Source organism: Eulemur rufifrons, chromosome 7 (assembly GCF_041146395.1).
Source record: "Eulemur rufifrons isolate Redbay chromosome 7, OSU_ERuf_1, whole genome shotgun sequence".
In the NCBI taxonomy this organism is placed as follows: Eukaryota; Metazoa; Chordata; class Mammalia; order Primates; family Lemuridae; genus Eulemur; species Eulemur rufifrons.
The window spans coordinates 125,189,561-125,211,333 of NC_090989.1; the positions used below are offsets into that span (position 1 = coordinate 125,189,561).

The 21,773-nt window shown below is 50.5% G+C and overlaps 1 protein-coding gene across 3 annotated transcripts in view; it reads right to left on the reverse strand.

Annotated features, from left to right (window-relative positions):
• Positions 1–5,924: 5,924 nt before the first annotated feature.
• The window catches only part of COLQ (collagen like tail subunit of asymmetric acetylcholinesterase), a 62,273-nt gene continuing 46,424 nt past the window's right edge, over positions 5,925–21,773 (reverse strand). For all 3 annotated transcript variants that reach the window (XM_069475442.1, XM_069475440.1, XM_069475441.1), the window contains 6 exons: positions 18,196–18,301; positions 12,416–12,555; positions 11,054–11,173; positions 10,485–10,605; positions 8,800–8,902; positions 5,925–7,423 (listed from right to left, as the gene is read on the reverse strand). In XM_069475442.1, the coding sequence (XP_069331543.1) occupies positions 7,354–7,423; positions 8,800–8,902; positions 10,485–10,605; positions 11,054–11,173; positions 12,416–12,555; positions 18,196–18,301 (660 nt within the window). In that variant the 3' untranslated portion in view covers positions 5,925–7,353. The remainder of the gene's footprint in view (positions 7,424–8,799; positions 8,903–10,484; positions 10,606–11,053; positions 11,174–12,415; positions 12,556–18,195; positions 18,302–21,773) is intronic.

The window sequence follows — 21,773 nt, forward strand, 5'->3', positions numbered from 1 at the left end:
ATGTCATTGGCCAAAGCAAGTTACTGGGCCAAGTTCAGAATCAAGGGGTAGGGAAATACGTTCTACCAATTGATGGGAGGAGTTGCAAAGTACATTGCAAGGGTGTGGATGCAGGGAGGTTGGGAAGAACTGGGGTTACTAATGCAGTCAATCTGCTACATCCACATACCCCATGGTCAAGAACTTGGGACCATATGATCTCTAAGACCCCTCACAGCTCTGGCATTTTCCCTGATCAGATAAATAGAAGTCCCAGCAGGAGTTAAGACAGATTTCTATTCATCATTCCTGTAGAGGGTGCCAAATGCAAGCCAATAGCTGGCTCCTCTTGGCTTGGCAACCCCACCCACCCTCACCCCTTACTGCATGTAGTTTGCTTTCCTCCTACCATTTTACCAGAGCACTATTCTGATTATCTGTTGTTAACTAATAAACTACCCCAAAACTTAGTAGCTTAAAACAACAAACATTTTATCTCATGAAATCTGTTGGTTAGGAATTGGGACAGAGCTTGGCTGGGCAACTCAGCTGGCAGATGGGCCGGACTGAAGGGTCCAAGCTGTCTTCACTCACATGTCGGGCACCCTGGTGGGGATGGCTGGAAGCAGGCTCATCTGGGACTGTCAGCCAGAGCCTACACCGCCTCTCCTGCATGGCCATCTCAGGGTAGTGGGCCTTCTTCCACAATGGCTGGCTTCCTCTAAAATGAGTGTTTTGAGAAGCTGCATGACCTCTTAGGACCTAGCCCGGGAAGTCACATAGCATCACATCTATAGTATTCTATTGGTCAAAGCAGTCTAAAACTTACCCGGATTCAGGAGGAGGGGGCACAGACTGTACTGCTTGAATGGAAGACTATCAGAAAGCCATCCACCCAAAGTCCCTACCTTTCCTCCCTGTGTTCTTTCGATCTAGTTTTCTGCCATTGTTCTTAGATGAACCATCTCTCCAGTGCAGTAGCTCTTAAAATGTGATCCTGGACCCAATATCATCTGCATTTTCTGATGCCCTTGTTAGAAATGCAAATTCTTAAGCCTACTAAATCGGAAACTCTGGGGAGGGGGCCCAGCAACCTTTGTGACAAGCCCTCCAGGTTGATTCCAGTGAACACTGAAGCTTGAGAACCACTGCTCCAGGACAAAACAGCCTCCCTTGCTGAGCCTCAAGGGATGATCCATGACCATGATGGCTGCCTTCAGCTTCCCCTGCTGGGTCAGAAAGGGTTGAGGGTAACCCGAAGGCGGGACATGCAGTGGCAGGTAGTACTGTTTATGGGTTGACACGTCAAAGACCAAAATGTGGAAGAGCTGGGGGGACAGGGAAGACAAGCTATTTCCTCATCATCCTTGAAGAAATTCAGGGGCCAAAATAACCCCAACTGAAATTCTCATGGGGTAGTAATGTCTTTGCAGCAGAATTCAGTGTTACACGCGGTCCCTTTTTAGTTCTATAAAGGGGTAGGTGGTGGGGCAAGGAGGAATAGAGAGCAGGGGAAATAGTTAATTTCTTCCTTTATTAAGGTTGTGTTGCTTGTGGAATGGTCTGACTCTAAAAATCAACTGTCTGGGACTGAAAAGAACTCAGGGTGAGCCCCCAGAGAGAAAGCCCCAGATAAAGGCAATGTGAGTTCTTTCACTGTTTTCTTGGGAAGGGTTGGATGAGGTGGAAATGGGGAGTCCTTAGCCCACCACTCCTGTGATTTGCAACTCTTAGAATGGTTACAAATGAGGATGCAGGAGAATAAACCATGCTTCCAGAACCTCTGGGCCTAGGGACGGTAATGGTGGGTGCTTAAGTGCAGCAATCTCCTTGGTGAATTACCAAGGTCCTTGACCTGTGAGCTGATTGTCACTACACAAGTGCAAGAACTGAGATTCACTGAAAATTCTAATTGGCTCACTCTGCTGGGGGCAGGGATGGGGCTGGACCACTCCAGTAACGCCGTCGCTGGGGCACAGGTTGGCCCGTTCATTGTAATGAGCTCTGGAGACTCTTTAGCAATTTGATCCATTCATGCCCTCCGTGCCCCTAGTAGAGTGACGGATGCCCTGTGTGTCTTTGCCAGGAGACGCTCAGAAACTTTGTTTTGCTACCTTCAGCACTAGTTCCTAAGTGCCTAGTGACTGACCAAGCTTCCTTCCAAAACCTTATTACTTTGCTTACAAATTTGTTACTCAAATAACTTTGCAGGTGCATAGGGAAGAGACCTGGGACCAAACCCTACCCCACACTTCCCTGGTTATCGTGGGAGCTTCTGGGCTGGCCTAGAGAACCCGTGACAGGCTGGATCCTTGGGTGGCAGCTGAGCAAAGCATGGGCCTCTGTTACTGGTGAAAACATCAAAGCCAGCCCAAAACTGAAAGAGTGAGAAAATCGGTCCAGACTCAGAGAGTAAAGTCAGCCCTGTGTCCCTGCCACGCATCACACTGCCGCAGCTGACACTCAAACCCACCGCAAATGGAAAGAAGTATTTCTCCCAAGGTCACCACTGCAGTTGCAAAGTGTCATAATCACTCTTAACTTTGAGTGAGTGCTGCTTTCTTTCCAATGACATCCCAGCCTTGCTTTGTGACTCTCTCCACCTGAAAAAAATTCCCACAAAACTTTGCGACTGAAGAGGCTGTCAAAACTTTGCAGTTTAAAATCCTGTAAGGAAGAATAGAATAATCCGCTCTTGCCTGGAAGATCTGGGCCTCACGAGTCACTTTGACACACAGAAGCAGTTTCAGTTTCCAACCTAGATGCAGAACTTCTGGTGGTGTTTTCAGGCACGACACTCGATATTTATCTAACTCCAAGGCTCTGAGGGATCCGGACCTGGTCCCCTGCACAGCTCAGGCCCGTGTTGCCCCCTTATGCACGGCCCGCTTTGCTTTGAGCCTCCCATCACTGCTCCATTCCCATTCTACTGAAACCCCATCCCTTCCCAGACCCTATCAGAATCTTGTCTTTCTTGGTTTGATGAAATGCCCATTGTTCTTTGGGTGTTTGGTTTCCCTACTACAAGTCAGTGACCTGACTTTGTTAGTCTATTCAGCCCTGGTAGTGTGTATCAGAGGGGCTATTGTGCAGAGTGTGAGAACCACTGCTCTTTTTGTTTGTTTGTTTGTTTTTAGAGATGGAGTCTCACTATGATGCCCAGGCTGGAGTGCAGTGGCTACTCACAGTAACAATCATAGCACGCTGCAGCCTCAAACTCCTGACCTCAAATGATCCTCTTGCCTCAGCCTCCCAAGTAGCTGGGACTATAGGTACACATCACTGCTCCTGGCTCCACCACCCTTTTTCACTGCTTTGCAATAAAGACTGTGGTCTAAACTGCTGTCCAAAGTGAAATCATGTAATCAGCCTCAAAGAGAGGAGAAAAATACCCCTAGGTCCTCAAAGAAGTGATTGATTCAGCCTGAGTCACTAAATAATGATACTGACACAGATAAAATCCAACACTTCATAAACAGCTTCTAGGTGGCAGGAATTTTAACTATATTATCACTAAAATTCACCACAATCTTGAAATAAAGTATTATTATTCTCAGTTTATAGATGAGCAAGCAGAGACTCAAAGAAGTTAAGCAAATTATGCAGGATAATTAAACAGCGAGTTAGCAGCACAGCCAGGACTCAAATCCAGATGTGTGATTCCAGTCCCTGCTTTTTCACACCACATCTTACTTGACCTACAGCACCCTGTGAAAGTTAACCTCTCTGAGTGCACCTATCAGAATCAATCAAGAACCTTCTGGGTTCGGGCAGTTTTCCCAAATAGTCCCAAGTGGCTCAGCACCTATTCCTGCTGAAAGGAGAAGCAAAACCAGAAAGACACCCACTGTCACGGACACTGTGTGCCTGGCACCCATTCTCCCTGTTCTTGCTCTCCCGTATTCAGTCCAGTAGCCACCCTTTCCCCACGAAGCCTGTGTGCTTCTGGAGAAACCCCAGGGCTAAGAGTAATTGCATAACCTTTGCCACCATGGGTTCAGGAACCCAGCCCTAATTCCATCAGCAGGTGTCATTCTCCTGATAAATAGGAATTGGTTCAGGAATAGGCATGTGACCTAAAACAGGCCAAGGAGGCTCCCAGCAAGACTTGCTAGCTGAGAGGAGAGCAGAGAAATGGAGTGGGGGCCCTGATTGAACCATGCCTGATCTCCACCCCACCAGTGGACTTTTTAAGTCATATGAGCCGATAAATGTCACCTTGTAGTACTCAGATTAGGTTTTCTGCTTCTTGCCAACAAAAGCATCTGGATGGGCAGAGCCTCCTTTGGTGACCAACTGCATCTCTGAAGACCGTGGGAGTAGCTGAGGGAATCCATCACCACTCCTGGGGCAGATGCTGTCAGAGCTGGAGAGCAGAGTCCACACTCACAAGCTGTTAGAGTTGGAAGAAAATTCAGCCCTTGTCTAAACGCTCTTTCAGGTGAGGAAATTCATGCTGTGAGAAGTGATGAACCAAGTCTGAACACAGGTACTTGGACTCCCAGTTCAGTGTTCCCCCCTCTATATTGTAGCATCTCAGCCTCCTACTGGAACAGCAAATTATCTCAGGAAACATTTTCCCCGGCACAGACGAGCTCTTGGGTACCTACTCCATGGCTGCCTGGCCTACTTACAGGCAGCGCGGCCACTTCTGTTCATGGGGAGCCTGCACCCTACGGCACAGAGTTAGCATTTCAGGGAGGGCTGGGGAGCCACGCATCTTCCCTGATCTCTCATCTTTCCATTTCAAAATGCCAAAGGGGAAGAACTGCTATTACTACATATATCATTAAAGCACACGCCTTCAAATCCTTTCATATCTTGAGCCTTTCAGAACCCTCCCTTGAAATAGCTGGAGACAGGCCCACCCCTAATATTTCAGACAAGAGCATATACAGACAGTCACATACCAAATGTCTAAATATTTACATTATAATCAAATGAACAAACTAATTTTTGTTTTTTGGGTTTTTGTTTTTGTTTTCTTTAGAGATGAGGGTTTCACTATGTTGCCCAGGCTGGCCTCAAACCCCTGGCCTCAAGTGATCCTCCCGCCTAGCCTCCCACGTAACTGGGACTACAGCCACGCACCACCACTCCTGGCTAAAACTATTAATTGAATATGTTCTGTCCGCTTACCTCAATAAACACACTCTCACAGGGACCGGAAGGCCAGGTTTGAATTTGGAATTTTAGGTTTCACGAAGTCCTGGGGCAGCGCTAGTAGAGCAAGGCCCAGCTCCCCGCCCGACCCCCTTCCGTTTTACCCTCTGGCCCGACCCACACCGACAGCGGCCTCACGTGTGTCCATGTGGAAACGCCAGCCCGCATCCAGATCTCCTCTATGATCTCTACAAACAGCTTTTCCCTGGCCACCACTCAGGCCTGAGTGTGTGCAAGTCACACTCAGGAGGACAGACAGGGGGACCAGGTCTGCGCAGGCCCTGGAAGCAGGCTCAGGACCACTCGGCAGGAATTGTGGCTTCCTGGGTGCCTGGAGCATGGTCCAGGAGTGGGCTGTGCAAGCCCATGGACACCTTGCCCTGTGGGGAGGCTCATGGCCAACGGAGGGCCAGAGTGGCGCCCTCCAGCCTTAGGAGCCAGGAGAGGGCCCCTGCTGGTCAGGTCCAAGGGCAGTACTGAATCTCCATTCCACCCTAGACAAGGTCCTAAAGCAAGGCTGGGGCAGGGCTGGGCAAGCAAGACAGAGCTTCGTGACTTTGGACAAGTCCCACTACATCCCTGGACCTCAGTTTCCTGCCTTGTCTCTAAGGGAGCTAGAGTGCTTCCACATTCTAGAACCCTCTGCAGAGATAGGGAAGCAGACTTGAATTCAGACCCCTCACCATCCAGCAATGCTGAGGCACTGGCCCCACGCCCCAAGGAAGAGAGAGCCACAGTGGGGAAATGAACTGCCTTTATTTCTCGATTTCCCATCCAGAAATCTCAATGTGACGGTGGAAGAAGCACGGAAGCAACATCTCCCCAGAACCTGCAGGGGCTAAGGGAACCAGAGTAAGCAATGCACTCGCCCCTGAACACACCACCCTCGGGCTGATGTCACCTGTGGGAGAAATGGTCCACCAACAGACCACCAGCAGATGGCCTGCTGGGCCCAGAGGTCCTGCCTGCTGTGTCCCCAAGACTCAGCTCATTAAACAGCTATGTAAAAACCCCAGGGTGTCCTTCCACCTGGTAACAAATGGGCAAATCCCACTTGAGCTCTTCGCGGGGGCGGACCTCACCTTGGAGATGTGTTTCCACATAAAGCCAAGCCCCACGCGGGAGGGACGGTGATGAAAGGCAGCTCACAGGCATGCAGGACTGACACAGGCACGCAGACGTGAGGACAAGGCTACCAACGCAGACGCAATGGCGGGTCACAGGGCACTCACAGGAGCCAGCAGAAGCGAGGAGATGTGCGAGGGGAGTGTCCTCAGCAGTGGGGACAGGTGGGTGTCTTCCTAAGGACCAAGGACACACCAACAGCCTGCGCAGGTGTGGACTTACAGAGGTCACTCTGTGCCCGGGAGTCTCTTGGATGGGAAATGGACATGAGGGACATTCGCGAGACAGGTCAAAGTGCAGAGAGAGCCACGAGGTCAAGATGCTGCCAGGGATTTTGAAAGCGCGAGAGGCGCCCTCTGGGAAGCACGGAGAAGAGGCGGCGGCTGCTCTGCTACTGCTCACGCAGCCGGCGGCCTGGGGAGCCTCCGCCCTCCGCTGGGCAGGCCTGGGTCTGGCGGGTCTCTCGGTACTTTTTCACAGTTAAGTCTCCTCCTGGGGGAGCCACATCCACTCGAGCCTGGGCCAGGCTGTGGCCAGCTGAGGGGCCCTTGGCGGGTCCAAAGCTGTGAGCCACACCGAAAGAACGTGCCTGCTTCCCTGCTTTGTGGTTCCCAGGCCTTGGGAGACCTGCGGCCGGCTGCCCCTGGTGAGCACGCCGGCGGGGCAGAGGTCAGAGGGGCGGGAGGCCTGGACTCCAGACTCCCCAGACGGGAGAGCGAAACCAACTGACAGCCCCAGAGGCCTGTGTGTGTCTAACAGTGCTAAGCCAAGTCCACAGCCTGGGTCAGCCACTTTCCGGAAGAGGAAGGGCATTGTAGCGGCTGTCTGGCCGCATGGTAGTGATGAGGGACAGTTCCCAGGCTGGGCATGAGGAAGGTTTTCTGGTCCTTTGGAGTAAGACAGGATGCAGTGGTCCTAAAATTCTTCCAGTCAGACTGAGTTAAAATCACGTCGTAGCAGCAGGAGTTTGTTTTTGTCGCACAAAGGTTGGCGGAGACTGGACCAGGACAGTGCGAAGGCCAGTTGGTACGGTGAGGACGCTGCTGCCGGTGACGTGGGGCGCAGCCCACCTTCTCCGCGGGGCCCTCATGTGAAGTAGCGGCAGGGCGTGGAGTCGATGTAGCAGTACTGGGTGCACCGCAGGTCCCCATACGACCTAGGGAGGTAGAGACAGGTCCTGAGAGGCCACTTCTGCCGACTCTCAGCCAGACTTCACCCAACCGCCACTGCTACCACCTTACCAAGGGGCAAGGGTTCTACGAAAACTTTTCTCCTTCTCATTTGGGGTGAGGGGCTTGGGGGAGTTGAGTCAGGTCTCTGAGTATTTTGCCTTGAGCCCCAGCTGAGGGATCTGAGTGGGCGTTGGCAGCCCTGCTCTTCACAGCACACTGACCAGAGAACCACCCTTTGCTCAAGGCCTGAAAGGTTTCCGGTGCTGTCCATTAGAACACACCTTACAGATGCAAACCTTCTATATCTGCGCAGCCACTGGCCAGACGTGGCTACTGAGCTCAAGAAATACGGTGGTGCTTTCCCGTAGTCCCAGCTACTCGGGAGGCTGAGGCGGGAGGATCACTTGAGCCCAGGAGTTGGAGGCTGCAGTGAGCTAATGATGACATCACTGCACTCTAGCCAGGGCCACAGAGTGAGACCCTGTCTCAAAAAAAAGAAAAAAAAAAAAAGGCCTGAGGGGCCAGCAGATCCACTCTGGAACCAAGAGAAGAACAGGTCATGGACTGGCTATGAGGAAGCGGCCCCCCCATTTTCCCACGAACGTTATACAGCTCTGGTCTGTGAGCACGAGGGGGAACACGGAACAAGCCCAGACGGCTACGTGCTGGGCATGGAGGCAGCACCTCATGGGGCGGTGGCCTCAGTTGGCTTGGAAGATGTCAACAAGGAGGCCAGGACACCAGAATACTTGTCCTGAGTAACGCGAACACCCACTGAGGATTCTAGGAAACAACCAAAAAGAGGTTCTTGGAGGGAATATGTTCTCGGAGGGGCCGCGAGCCAGCAAAATGAGATGTTACAGCCACAGGCATGCCCGAGGGGTGGACAGGGTGTTCCAGAGGAGCCAGGTCACCTAGACGCGTAGATTCATTGAAAGCCCTGATTCCTCTGTCCCCCACTGGGCTTCCGTCCCAGGCCCACAGCCCAGGAGGCGGACGTAGCCGCGGGGCGCGGGGGCTGCGGGTCCCACAGCAACAGTGGAGCTCAGACCGCTGCTCCCCTCTGGGCCCAGGTCGGAGTGGTGGCTGTGGTGCCCCAGCTCAGCGTCAGTGGCATGCAGGCTGTGTGGACTGAGGGGCCACGTGAGTGTGTGCTTACTGCCTGTCTCCCTCCTGAGCAGAAGCTCCAGCTGGGCAGGGAGCACGTGTTGTGTCATTCGTCACTGTACCTCAGTGTCTAGAAAGTACCAGGAACGGGAGAGGCACTCAAAAATATCCGCGAAGGAAAGAAGGAAAGGAGGGGGTGGGGGGAGGAGGGAGGAGGGTGGGGGGTCATAATATCAAGTGGGGTCACCCCTACCCAGGCAGATAGGTCTCGCACGTCAAGTGGCCAAAGTCGGAGCCGTCACAGTCCTCCACACCCTCATGCCGGTGACCGTCTCCACAGTAGGCCCGGTGACAGCCTGAGGGGACACAAGGAAGCACAGCCTGAGAAGGAGCAGGGATGGGACAGGCTTGCCGCAGCCTGTAAGGACCATGTTGCCCAAAGGATCCACCTAGAGCACTGCGCCCCTTGGAGAACCGACCTCTGTTAAGCTTCAGCCTCACCTGGGGACTCCCCCTCTGGCCCTAGGTCCCACACCGATGCGCCGTGGAACAAGAGTAAAGAGGCCCAGGCTCTGGCCCAGCCTCGCCACTCACTAGTGAGGGATGGGGGACCTCCATGTCCTCATCTGCAAAACTGGGACGTTAACATTGCCTCCCCCATGGCCCATGGGGGGTTCAGGAGACTGTTGAGTATCAGGCACCAGTGAGGGGACATGGTGGCTCTTATCTGTCAACAGAGAGCTTCAGGGGAAGGGGACACTGAGGGGCCCAGCCTGTGTCCCCCGGGAGCTACACGATCTTCAGCAAAGACCTCTGTTCTCACATGCAGGGAGGGTCTTGGAACACGAACCCCACCCTCGGTTTACAGGGCATAGAGACCCTTCTGGCTGTGAGAGCTCCTACTTGACAGTGTCTGCACCGGAGGCAGAAAGGACTCCAGGCAAGGCCAGTTCCCAGGGGTCACCATCCTGGAGTTGCCGGGGGACAGTGCAGCATCTCCCCTGTACCCACCTTGGGCACACCTTCATCACTCTGCACTGTCATCCTTCCCCTGAGCTGCTGCAGGACAAGGACCATGACTTTGCATCCATATACACCCAGCCCTGAGCCTGAGCTTGGCTCTGCAGAGGAGGGGCTTAAAACACAAGTCCTGAATGTCCTCAGTGAACGGATGTTGAACCCTTGCTGCATGCAGACAACCCACGCCAGCGTTAGCTCAGACTCTCGAAAGACTCAAGCAGCCGGCACGTCATACGTACTTTATAGCCAAGGCAAGTGAGGCTCAGAGCTGTCAATCTCTCTCCGTCACCCCACGCACTCAGTGTGCCTCTGCTCTGAGCCCGAGGGTGAGTTGGTGGCTCTCAGAGCCTACATTTAAACTCTGTCCTGACTCTATAGCCCATGCTTTCCATCTTACCTCTTGCTTTTGTCACCTGGTTTTAAAAAAAAGCAAACCTCCAGCGCCTGCTGCCTGCCAGCTCAATAGCACCCATGAGGACGGCCGCTCTGGCTGGCGCCCTCCCCTTACAGAGGGCGCTGCTGCTAGAGCTCTGCTGGTAAAAGCGAGTCCTCAGTCCCCATTCCCTTTGCCTTTCATTCCTGCATGCAAAGGAAGAGCCCATCACCTTTGTCTCTTGTGCCTGAAACACGGATTTTGCCAAGAAGTAGGATTGGGAGGGCCTGGTGGCTACACTTGGGGGTAAGGAAGGCCTCGCTGGGGGCAGGATGCTTGACACCCACCCTTGTTGACCTGCTTGGGTGGTGGAAGAGTTAACATTTGGCCTGAAATTGGGGCAGGCGGGCACAAGGGAGCCCAGCTACACCCTCCCGGGCTCTAGAATGGTCCCAAACCACCAGAGCTGGTGTCCAGAGCTTGCCCCAAGCCCCACCCCACTGGCCGTTCAGGCCTCAGGGCCTCCTGGGCTGGGCCTCACTCACTGATGCAGTCGTCACCCACATTGTTGTTACCGTCGTCACACTCCTCCCCAGGCTGCAGGACCCCGTCCCCACAGGTGCTGTGCTGGTCTACAGCGTAATCCACAGGGTAGAGAGGGGTCAGCTGGCCAAAGAAACAGACAGCGTTAACTGGAGGATGGCATGCCCGGGCAGCCGCAAGGCAGGGAGGTCGTCAGCACTGGGGACAGACGCTCTGGGTCCAGGGGGCACTGCTGGGCGGCATCCCTTGCCTTCCTCCTGGGGGGCTGGGAAGGGTGTTGCCTGGAGCTCTGTGGCTGGTGGAATGCTGGGTCAGACCAAGACGGCAGCCTGGCAGTGCAGGAATGTGGAGACCATCTGGAACCTTGGCTCAGAGAGGAGCTTCTATTTGGGGGTGAGGGGCATGGAAGCTGCTCAGAAACAGTGTGAGGATGCTTAGCCCTTCCATGGAGACAGACGGCAGAAAGCTCCGCCCAGGCCCGTCTGCATGGCCTTCCCTTCCTGTAATGGATGCGGCCTTTTCCTGGGCAGGGGGAGGTGGGGTGTGTCCTGAGGTGCCCGCCTGAGGGTACCTGGATGGGGAGCCAGCCAAGGCTGTCCTTGAAGTACAGAGATCTCTGGTCTCTGCGGAAGGCAATGGCGTTTTGGGTGTTCAGCCTCTCGAGCTCTTCCTGGTTGTTGACCACAAAAATCTGACAGAACACACACTGGTGAGGATTCTAGAAAACACTTTCACGGGGGCCGGGAAAAGCTGGCCTGGTTACCAGTGGGAAGGGGGATGACACGCTACGCCCCGGCATTCCTTCTGAAGTGGGAAGGAAGATCCCGGTTCCTACACCTTCTCAATCCTGTGCCTCATGTCTGAGTTTGAAATTAAAACATCTACTGTGCTTTAACATTTTTTTTTTTTTTTTTTTTTTTTTGAGACAGAGTCTCACTCTGTTGCCCAGGCTAGAGTGAGTGCCATGGCGTTAGCCTAGCTCACAGCAACCTCAAACTCCTGAGCTCAAGCGATCCTCCTGTCTCAGCCTCCCGAGTAGCTGGGACTACAGGCATGCGCCACCATGCCCGGCTAATTTTTTTTCTATATATATTTTTAGCTGTCCATATAATTTCTTTCTATTTTTAGTAGAGATGGGGTCTCGCTCTTGCTCAGGCTGGAGTGCTTTAACATTTTTAAACATTTTGAATGTTCCCAAAACTTAAATTATAAGGTGATGTCGTACAGTTACGTAATTCAACATCTGAAAATGATTAACAAAATTATCATGCTCAGAGTTGTTATAGGATTCTTTACATCAGCGAAAAGCTCGGGAGCACCCTGTAAATATCCAGCCACGGGCAGTGGTTCAACTGCTCCAAGCACAGCCACACGGTGGGTGGGTGACTACACGTCCACTCTGACCATGTTTGTGACTAATTGATGTCCCGGCTTTACTTCAAAGTAATCCAGGGGAGGGTGGGCAGTCGTGGGTAGGCATAAAGAGAAAATAAGGAAACCAGGCTGGCCATGAGTGGATAATTACCAAAGCTGGGTGAAGGGTAGGTACATCGGTGTTCATGACACTACTTATTCTGCTTTTATATTGATTTGACATTTTCTATAATAACAAGTTTAAAGTGATGTTTATAGAGTGTAGAAACATGGTAGGATTTCAACTGAGATACCTAGAGTACAACATTTTTATGCAATATAATATCAATCACATAGACATTATTCTTAAAAAAAGACAAAGAAAATACACAAAAGGGGACCCACAACCAAATGGCCAATTTGGTTTTCTTCTTTTGATTTTCCAATTTCCTACAATGAGTGTCTACCCAGAGTAATGGAGGAAAAGCAATTTTACTGAAAGGATTTTACAAAGCCCTAAGAGGATCAGATGAGAGGTCCTTATGGATAATCACCCCAGTCTTCTCCCAGAAAGCCTTACCACAGGAACTCGCGGGGAACTGGGCCCATACACGGATTCCCCGTAGGAAGGGTTATTCACATTCACAGGGGGTCCACAGAGACATCTTCCTGGAGGCCCGGGAAATCCTCTTTCCCCTTTGGGTCCCATGATAAGTTGTCCTAGGAAGCAACAGACTGCTGCGTTACTAGAGCCAAGGAAGAGAAAACCTAACAGTCCAGGGAGATGTGAGCAACTTTGCAACAGAAAGAAAGTTAAAGTCCACAGCCTTTCAAGGTAAGCCTGAGGGAGAGGTTCAAAGAGATGCTCTTGATCCAAGATGCAGAGGCAATAAGGTAAGAAAAATAGCTGGTTGGAGACATAGCTTCCTACTCCTTTCTGCCTTGAAGACAAACAAGATATCTGGTGCTGCAGCAGCCATATTGTGACCATGAAGTAACAAGCACAAGAAGACAAGCCAATGTGCAGGAAAGACAAGGGCTCATGAGGCCTGGGGCCTGACAGTGACAGTTAGAGGCTGAACCAAAGCCAGCTACTGCCCACCTCTGGAATTCTTTGTTGGAGAAAAACTATGCCCTGTTTATTTATTTATTTATTTATTTATTTTGGAGACAGAGTCTCGCTCTGTTGTCCAGGCTAGAGTGCCATGGCATTGGCTCACAGCAACCTCAAACTCCTAGGCTCAAGCCATCCTCCTGCCTCAGCCTCCCAAGTAGCTGGGACTACAGATGTGCACCACCATGCTCAGCTAACTTTTTCTATTTTTTAGTAGAGACGGGGTCTTGCTCTTGCTCAGGCTGGTCTTGAACTCCTGAGCTCAAGCGATCCTCCTGCCTTGGCCTCCCAGAGTGCTAGCATTACAGGCGTGAGCCACCATACCCAGCCATATTTGTTTAGACCATTATTAACAGAGGGCTTCTGGCAGATGAGTACATTGCTGACTGATAACTTTTGTTGTTTTAATTTTGCTTTTCTTATATATAGGACCTTTAGAGGGGAATTTCTGGGTGTGGGCTTCTTTTACTTCTTCAAGAAGAAAATGGAACATTAGTATATGCTCAGCCCACTTCCTCTACCCCGGTATTGAGAAAAGTCAGGAAATATACTAAAAATAAAATGATTAGGAAATTTATTCCCTAGCAGTGTAGGAGAACTGCCAGGGTGGTAGGTCTCACCTTGACATTTAAAGGCCCTGATACCCAGGCCATATCCCAGACCAATTCCATCACATCTTCTGAGAATAGAACCTAGGTATCCATGCTTTCATTTAAATAATTAATTATATTTATTTATTTAAACATGCCACTTTAGCATAAGGGAACCATTTTTTTTTTTTTTTTTTTCCCAGACAGGGACTTGCTATATTGCCCCGGCTAGAGTACAGTGGCATTGTCATAGCTCACTGGAACCTTAAACTCCTGGGCTTCAGTGACCCTCCTGCTTCAGCCTCCTGAGTGGCTGGGACTACAGGCACACACCACCATGCTCAGCTAATTTTTCTATTTTCCGTAGAGACGGGGTCTTGCTGTCGCTGAGGCTGGTCTTGAACTCCTGGCCTCAAGCGATCCTCCCAAAGCACTAGGATTACAGGCGTGAGCCACCGCGCCCGGCCAGGATCCATACTTTTAAAAGCTCTCAAGATGATTCCAGTGTGCACCAAGGCTGAGAACTGCTGGACTAGCGAAATGATCTTTGTACAGGCCATTCCCCCACCAGATCACCCTCCCTTCATCCTCCATCCCTCTTCTTCCCAGGTGCCGCCTAACTACTTTCTGATGTGGGTTCAAACATCACTTCCCTGAGGAAAGCCCTTTTGAATCCTCACACTCTGTCATGTTCACCCTGGATACAGTTTCGTGGTTCCCTGTCCCTTTCCTTCCCAGCACTTATCTCTGCAGTCAAATGCTCTACTCCTGAACTACAGCCCCATCAGCACTTATCTCTGTTTGTGATTCTACAAATTGTGAAATTATTCAGTCGAGGTCTACCTCTCTTAGAACGTCGGCTCCACAAGGGCAGGGCTGGTGCCTGTCTTCACCCCCCAGGGCTTGGCACAAAGCAAGGGCATGGTACATATGTGATGATGGAATGAATGAATGAATGAATGCAGACTAATTGGTGAGAAAAGGTCTCTGGAAAAGCTAGAAGTCACACTCCAGCTGGCTGAAAAGTACTAGAGCAGGAGCCCTCTGACAGGAAGAGCAGGAAGAGAAGAAAAGATAGGGAATGAAAAGAGATATAAGGACCCCTTCTCCTGGGAAATAAGGGGGGATTTGGAGACTAGCCAGTCACGGGGTAGTATGACTGCCTGTGACTGAGGCAGTGTGACATCTGGGGCAGCTGGGAACTGGGAACACAGTCCCCAGATCCCAGAAGGGTAAGAAGTGAACTGACCCCAGGGGAGAGAGCTGGCCAGCACCCCAGGGAAGTAGCTGTAGCTGGAGGAGACCCCAACAGAAAGACCCCAGCACCCTGAGCCATCCTGAGCTGGTTGACAGACATGGCCAAGATCAGAATGCTGTCAGCACGAGGGCCAGGGAGGTTTGCCATCTTAGGCCAAGCTATGGCTGTTTGTTCTAACAAGAAATGTCAATACAATTCTGTGGGAAAAGCTCCAGTCTTGTGCTCTGATATTTTCAGAAGAGGCCAAAGAGTCAGACACTCTATCAGCCTAGGGATAGTTGGGGTAATTACGCACTTGGGGAAACTGAGGTGGGAAAGCTCTGTAACCAAGAACGTGAGAGTGGCCTTGGGGCAGCCTTCCGGAAGGCTCTGTGACCCCAACAACTCTTCCAGAACCATGGCCCAGAGCGAGTCAGGAGTTTGTTGCATTAGCCAACTAATTAATGGTGAGGCTGAGATTTGAATTCACATTTGACTTAACACTGTGCCGTTCAAAACACAAACGTCCAAGAATATTGATGCTCTCAGGAAGCCGGCAATTCCCAGGTACCACACTGATTCACTTATGTATAGTCTGGGTGCAGGAAGGCATCAGCCAAATTTGTGATTTGATTATCGCAAATTACATCCTACAGGCATTTTGCCCTTGTTCCCTACCCACCCCCGGCCCCTCTTTCCCTGTAACTTGGGTAATTAACACTCCCACCCGCTCCACCTCCCCCGGCACCATCTGGTCCCACAGTGCTGGGCACCAGAACCCAAGGGAGCCTCCTGACAGGACGTGGCAGGGAGCCTGCTGCCACCACTGCAGTTTCCCTGCAGCTTCCTCCCAGCTGTTGGAGGGCATCCGTTACCCCCTGCTTTCTGCCAGGCTGCGCTGAAGGGCACAGCAACCTGAACTTCCCCACCTCGGCCTCTGGGAGCTCATGGGCCTGGTCTCATCACACGCCCTGCAGCCAGAGCACCGTGCAGTCCCTCTTGGCCCAGGGAGCCTCCCCTTCCATCAGCTGCCTCAGTGGAGCAGGTCAGGAGAGGGGAATCTGAGAGAAGGCAGAGGAGCCAGCTCGACAACCTCCAGAGGCTGCATGGCCGGGTGGGGAGTCAGAAGAGTCACAGACTGATTCTGGCCCAGAGTGGCCACCAGTCAGCTCTGTGACCTTGTGAAGTCACTCCCCTCTGAGGCTCAAGGTTTCTGTCTAGAAAGGGAGGGATGGACTAGACCAGGGGAGTTTAACCTGAGGTCTCTAGAGCCCAGGGACATCCCAAGATGGATCTGGGGCAGGGGTTCTGGAACCCTGAGAAATAGTGTGCAGAATCTTGGGCGTAGGTACACACATTTTTTTCCTGGGAGTGGGTTTAGGACTTTTATCAGACTCTCAAAGGTGGCATCGGGAATCACTCTGGGTACCTATTCCAACTTCAGATAATTATCTGACTGGTGCCAGACACAGGGATGTCTTTTTTTTTTTTTTTTTTGAGACAGAGTCTCGCTCTGTTGCCCGGGCTAGAGTGAGTGCCGTGGCGTCAGCCTAGCTCACAGCAACCTCAAACTCCTGGGCTCAAGCTATCCCCCTGCCTCAGCCTCCCGAGTAGCTGGGACTACAGGCATGCGCCCCGATGCCTGGCTAATTTTCTTCTGTATATGTTTTTAGTTGGCCAGATAATTTCTTTCTATTTTTAGTAGAGACGGGGTCTCGCTCTTGCTCAGGCTCGAACTCCTGACCTCGAGCGATCCACCTGCCTCGGCCTCCCAGAGTGCTAGGATTACAGGCGTGAGCCACCGCACCCGGCCAGGGATGTCTTTTTTAAACGCCTTCCTCCCCTTCTCTTCACACCCTTCCAAAATTTTTCCAAAAAGCAGGATTATTGCCCCAGTTTTCCTCTTTTCCCTCTTTAGCCCTCTCACTCTGGAAGGCTTCTCGGAAAGGAAATGACTCAAAGGAAGGCATAGGCATCTCAAATCTAGTTCCCTTAACAACATGGAGGATGTGGCAAGATAAGTTATCACCATACTCATTGATGTTTGTTCTCCCAGTATTTCCTCCTCTCCCAATTTCAAAACAGTAGTGAGACTGTGCTTTCTTGTCCTTGCTAAAAGCAGGTACTATCTGAAGACAAACTTGCCTTTCTGTCTTCTGTTCTCAGGAGGGCGAAGCTCCTAACTGGATGCTGGTATATGAGGAGGATGAGGAGGGAGGGGACCGGAAAGTGGAAGAGGAGAGATTTCCCTAGACATGGAGAGGATAAGGACCCTCGTATCCTCAGGGAGAGACAAGGTCTCAGAAAGAATGGTTGTGGGTGCTCCTTGGGAAGCTGAACTGTAGGGACCAAGATCTCTAGACTTGGAAGTATTCCAGTAACCACTCAAGGCATGAGGACACCAAGTATCCATGGGCCATAGGACGTGGACAGCAGGGTAGAACAAAGGCTGGAGGGACCTCCCCTGATGTTTTTCTGTCATAATTCACCAGGATCTTTGTCCAACCCTTTTGCAGCAGTTGGAGGAGTGGCGAGAACCCCAATAATGCCTAAGATTGAATTTTCCTGCCATCTTGGGAGGTTACAGTCTCAGAGTCAGCTTTAATTTGGTTTAAAGAAAATATGACATTTCTTGCCCATCCTGTGATGTCGCTGAAAATATATTCTCATAAACATGGGGGGGAAAGTGCACAATGGAATTTTAAAATTTCTTCTTTTTCTGAAAAAAGTTGGAATAAAAACTGTTGGTTTCCTTTTGTACAACTGAGGACAGAAAATCTTGCACTGTCAGCAGTCTTCTTGGACCTAGAGATGCTGTCTTTACACACAGGCTGTCCTGTGAAAGGCCTTGCGCGGAGCTGACAAGAGAACAAAATAAAGGGCTTACCTAATCAAACCAAACAAGGTAAAACAAGGTAGCAGTGTACCTCTGCCCTCTTCCACAGCAGAATTTTTATTTTTTAAGGAATTTCTTTCTATATTCAATGCAAACAAATAAGGACTCTTTCATAACATTGTAAGATAGAAAAATCTGCAAATGTCATCTTTACTTCTAGGTTTAAGAGAATTGTTTGGAGCCTTGAAACATGTGTTTCTAGAAAAAGGTGTTAGTTGATGAAATATATGCCTGTTATTGTTCACTTAAAGTATAAATGACATCACCAATGCCATTTTTTTCTTTTTCTTGCCTCTATTTGTTCTCCAAAATGCTAAAACAAATCCAGAGCAGCATTTATCTCTCTTGTATAAAAGTTGAATGAGCTAAATTGTGGAGAAATTATAAAGATATTAAAATGCCTCTGGCAGTTTCTAAAAACTTGAAACACAAGGCAGAGCTCTGCTGGCATCTCCTTGTGCCCCCTCTGCAGAAGCTGGCCGGGAGTGTGACACGAGCTCAAGTGAAGCAGGGTAGCGCTTACCTGCAGATGGGGGGCCTGGGGGTCCCGGGGGGCCTGGGCGGCCGGGTTGACCAGAAGACCCAGGCTTGCCGGGTGGGCCCGTAACTCCACTATCTCCCTTCTGTCCCTGACGGAGAGAAGGGCGGAACCCGTTATGACGGCATGACGTAGCAAACTTCCTTCCCCAATTTGTCTCTAAACCAGGGACCGCCTTGCACTTAGGGGGAAGAGCCCAGGGCAGGATGCAGCCCCAGAGGTCTTGACCACCAAGCTCCTAAAAAGCTCAGGGCAAGTGACATTTGACACAGTGATGGTTACAAGTTTGCAGACCTTAGTTCTTGCTCTGTCCTAGAAATATGACACATGACAGCTGAAAGGAATCAATCTAATCCATGCCCTGGCCTGGGCAGATGAGGAAACTGAGGCTCAGAAAAGAGCAGCAATTAATGTGAGTCACCTAGCATGGAGGTGGCAAAGTTGGGGCTAGAACACAGGCCTCTGCCTGCTCAACAGGACCACTTTCATTCACCAAGAGAGCTGTTCCCTTTTAATGGCTTCTTGTTTCTCTTAGGATAGAGACCTCGCTCCTTACCTCAGTCTCTAACGCCCTGCATGGCCAGGCTTTCCGGCCTCATTTTGGTCTTTTTGGTCTCCAAGAGCACCATGCCTGTTACCCCCTTCTCAAGACCCTTCTCTCTGCCCCAAACTCATTCCCTTCCCCTCTGCTTAGTTAACTGCCACCCACCCTCTGACTCTTAGTTCAAGGCAAAGCCTTCCCTGGCCTTCTCAGACCGAGTCAGTTCTCCCCACCACAGGCTTTCATACCTTGGCCCTTTTCCTTCACGACATTTATCCCAGGTCAGAGCATATAGATTATCTGTGTGGCAATTTCATCAATATCACCCCCTGAGACATAAGCTCTCCGTGGGCTTGAATCTGTCTTGTTCACCTCCCTTCCCCAGATGTAATGAGGGAGAAGAAAAACACTGAAAACACAAAGGGGAGGCAGCTTTTCTGATCTGTAAATGTGGAATTTTCACCTTGACTATGAGACCCTGGATAACTCCTGTCATTGCTCTGTGCCTCGGTTTTGTCATCTGCAAAATGGTAAATATACACCCACATAGGTTTGTTGTGAGACTAACAAAGATCTCAAAAATGAAAATGTTTTCCCAGAACAAAGGGCTGTGTGGGGCAAGCCAATTGTTGCATCAACTAGCCTGGTTTCATCTGTTTCACACAGTTAAGTCCTGGCCCGGTGTGGTGGCTCACGCCTGTAAGGCCAGCACTTTGAGAGGCCAAGCAGGAGGATGGCTTGAGGCCAGGAGTTCGAGACCAGCCTAAGCAACATAGTGAGACCCTGTCTCTATAAAAAAATACAAAATTAGCCAAGTGTGGTGGCATGTGCCCGTAGTCCCAACTACTTGGGAGGCTGAGGCAGGAGGATTGCTTGAGTCCAGCAGTTTGAGGTTATAGTGAGCTATGATCACGCCACTGTACTCCAGCTTGGGCAAAAGGGAAAGACCCTGTCTCTCAAAAAAAAAAAAGTCCTGAAGAAGTCCCACTTTCTTAAAGAAAAGGACACCTGTGGCTACAGCCATTCCACATGGAGTGTCCTCTTTGCTACCTACTCTGGGGGCTTCAAGAGCACAGATCAGGCTCTTGGTTCCCCCCCAAGGCTGCCCTTAAGAGAGACCCCAGAAACTCAGGCTGGCGCATGCTGTGGGCTCTTCCTCCAGGCCTAATCAGGGCAGTGATTGATACTGACAGCTTTGGCCTGGCTCTCCTTACTATACTTGTGCCTTGGCAGGCTTGCCCACCTGATGAAACATAATCTTCCCCAAGTCTGGGAGGCAGGCATGCAGGGGACTCCTTTCCAGTCACAATGATGACATGTGACCTGCCACCTTGTCAACATTGCCGTGGGGGCCCTCTTGGTAATGTCCAAGGAGCTCTTAAACTCTTAATACGGGACCCGTGAGGTCAGACTTTATTTCCAATTCCATCCTTATGGAGGGAGTTCTTAAGCCTTAGCCCAAGCTGAAGCATTCCATGCAGTAACCAAGATGGGTCCCAGAATGGCAAAGGAAGTCACACCGTCTTAATATAGCCACAGTTAAGGCTTGTTTTTCTAACAGCCATGTCAGCTGGCTCTGAGCACAGGAAGTGCCAAAGCTTGAAGGCGCTGGAAATGCTCCTTAACTCTAACACCAGCAGTAACGGAATATTCCGCTTCTCGGTCATCTGCTCAGAATGAGCCATGTTTTTCCAGGAAAGGCATTCTTTACTCCTTATTTTTCACAGAGTTGGGTGGTCTCTCTTAAGGAAGTTGCTCTGTCTCCATAAACTGAAGGTTTTATAATTAAGTCCACAGCTGCTTTCCTGGGCCTGCCGAAAGCAAGTCCTCAAGCGTGAAGGCGATTGAGAGAAGTGATGTGGGGAAAAGCTGGGCTCTGACTTTCTGATTTCTTGCCCTGGCTTTGAAGCTGGCTTAGCTGAGGGGTCTTGGGCAATCAACTCCACCTCCCTGGCCCTCCGCCTCCTTGCGAATAAACTGAGGGGATTAGATTAAGTGGCCTCTAAAATCCTTCTGGCTTGAAAATCCTATTCTGAAATCCCTTCTGGATTTCTGATTCCTGGTTTTGGATTGACTTACAATAGCCTCCAGAAACTCGGCACCACTGGCCTAACAAACACTGGGTACATAAGACTCTACACTAGGAAATTAATTCATGATAAAAAGAAAGTACCATGGCCGGCTTCCAAGGCTAACCACTCAATGAGCTGTCTCTTCTAGTCAGACAGCTATTCCACAGAGTGGCTGGAAAGACAGTGAGGGTTTGGAGTACGCTCAGGTTGTTTATAACGCCTTGTAGAAAGCTTGAGCTCACTTTCCTAACTTCTCTGAGCTCCCAGGTATGGTTTTGGTGTAGTTTTTAAAATTACTGCAACTGAATCAATGTCAGCAGGGTCACGAAATAGACTTTTTGTTTGTTTGTTTGTTTATTTGTTTTTTGAGACAGAGTCTTGCTCTGTTGCCCGGGCTAAAGTGCCGTGGCATCAGCCTAGCTCACAGCAACCTCAAACTCCTGGGCTTAAGCAATCCTACTGCCTCAGCCTCCCGAGTAGCTGGGACTACAGGCATGTGCCACCATGCCCGGCTAATTTTTTTCTATATATATTTTTAGCTGTCCATATAATTTCTTTCTATTTTTAGTAGAGACGGGGTCTTGCTCTTGCTCAGGCTGGTCTCGAACTGCTGACCTTGAGCAATCCTCCCGCCTCGGCCTCCCAGAGTGCTAGGATTACAGGTGTGAACCACTGCGCCCGGCCACGAAATAGACTTTTTGGCTTTGGCTGTCACCAGAAAAAGACAAACACTGCCCAAGAAAAACGCTAGAGGACAGATGCTAATAGGCTTTTTGAATCCCAAGCATAAAATATTCTAATGGAAGTCATCAGCAGGGAATAAAGTGATAAACAAAAGATTCTCCCCTGCCCCATTTTTTCCTTCTTTTTCTGAGCCTACTTTTAAGGAAATTGCTATCTGTGGCATCATTGTGAAGCCATGACCATGCTACCTATTGTAAAACTTTGGA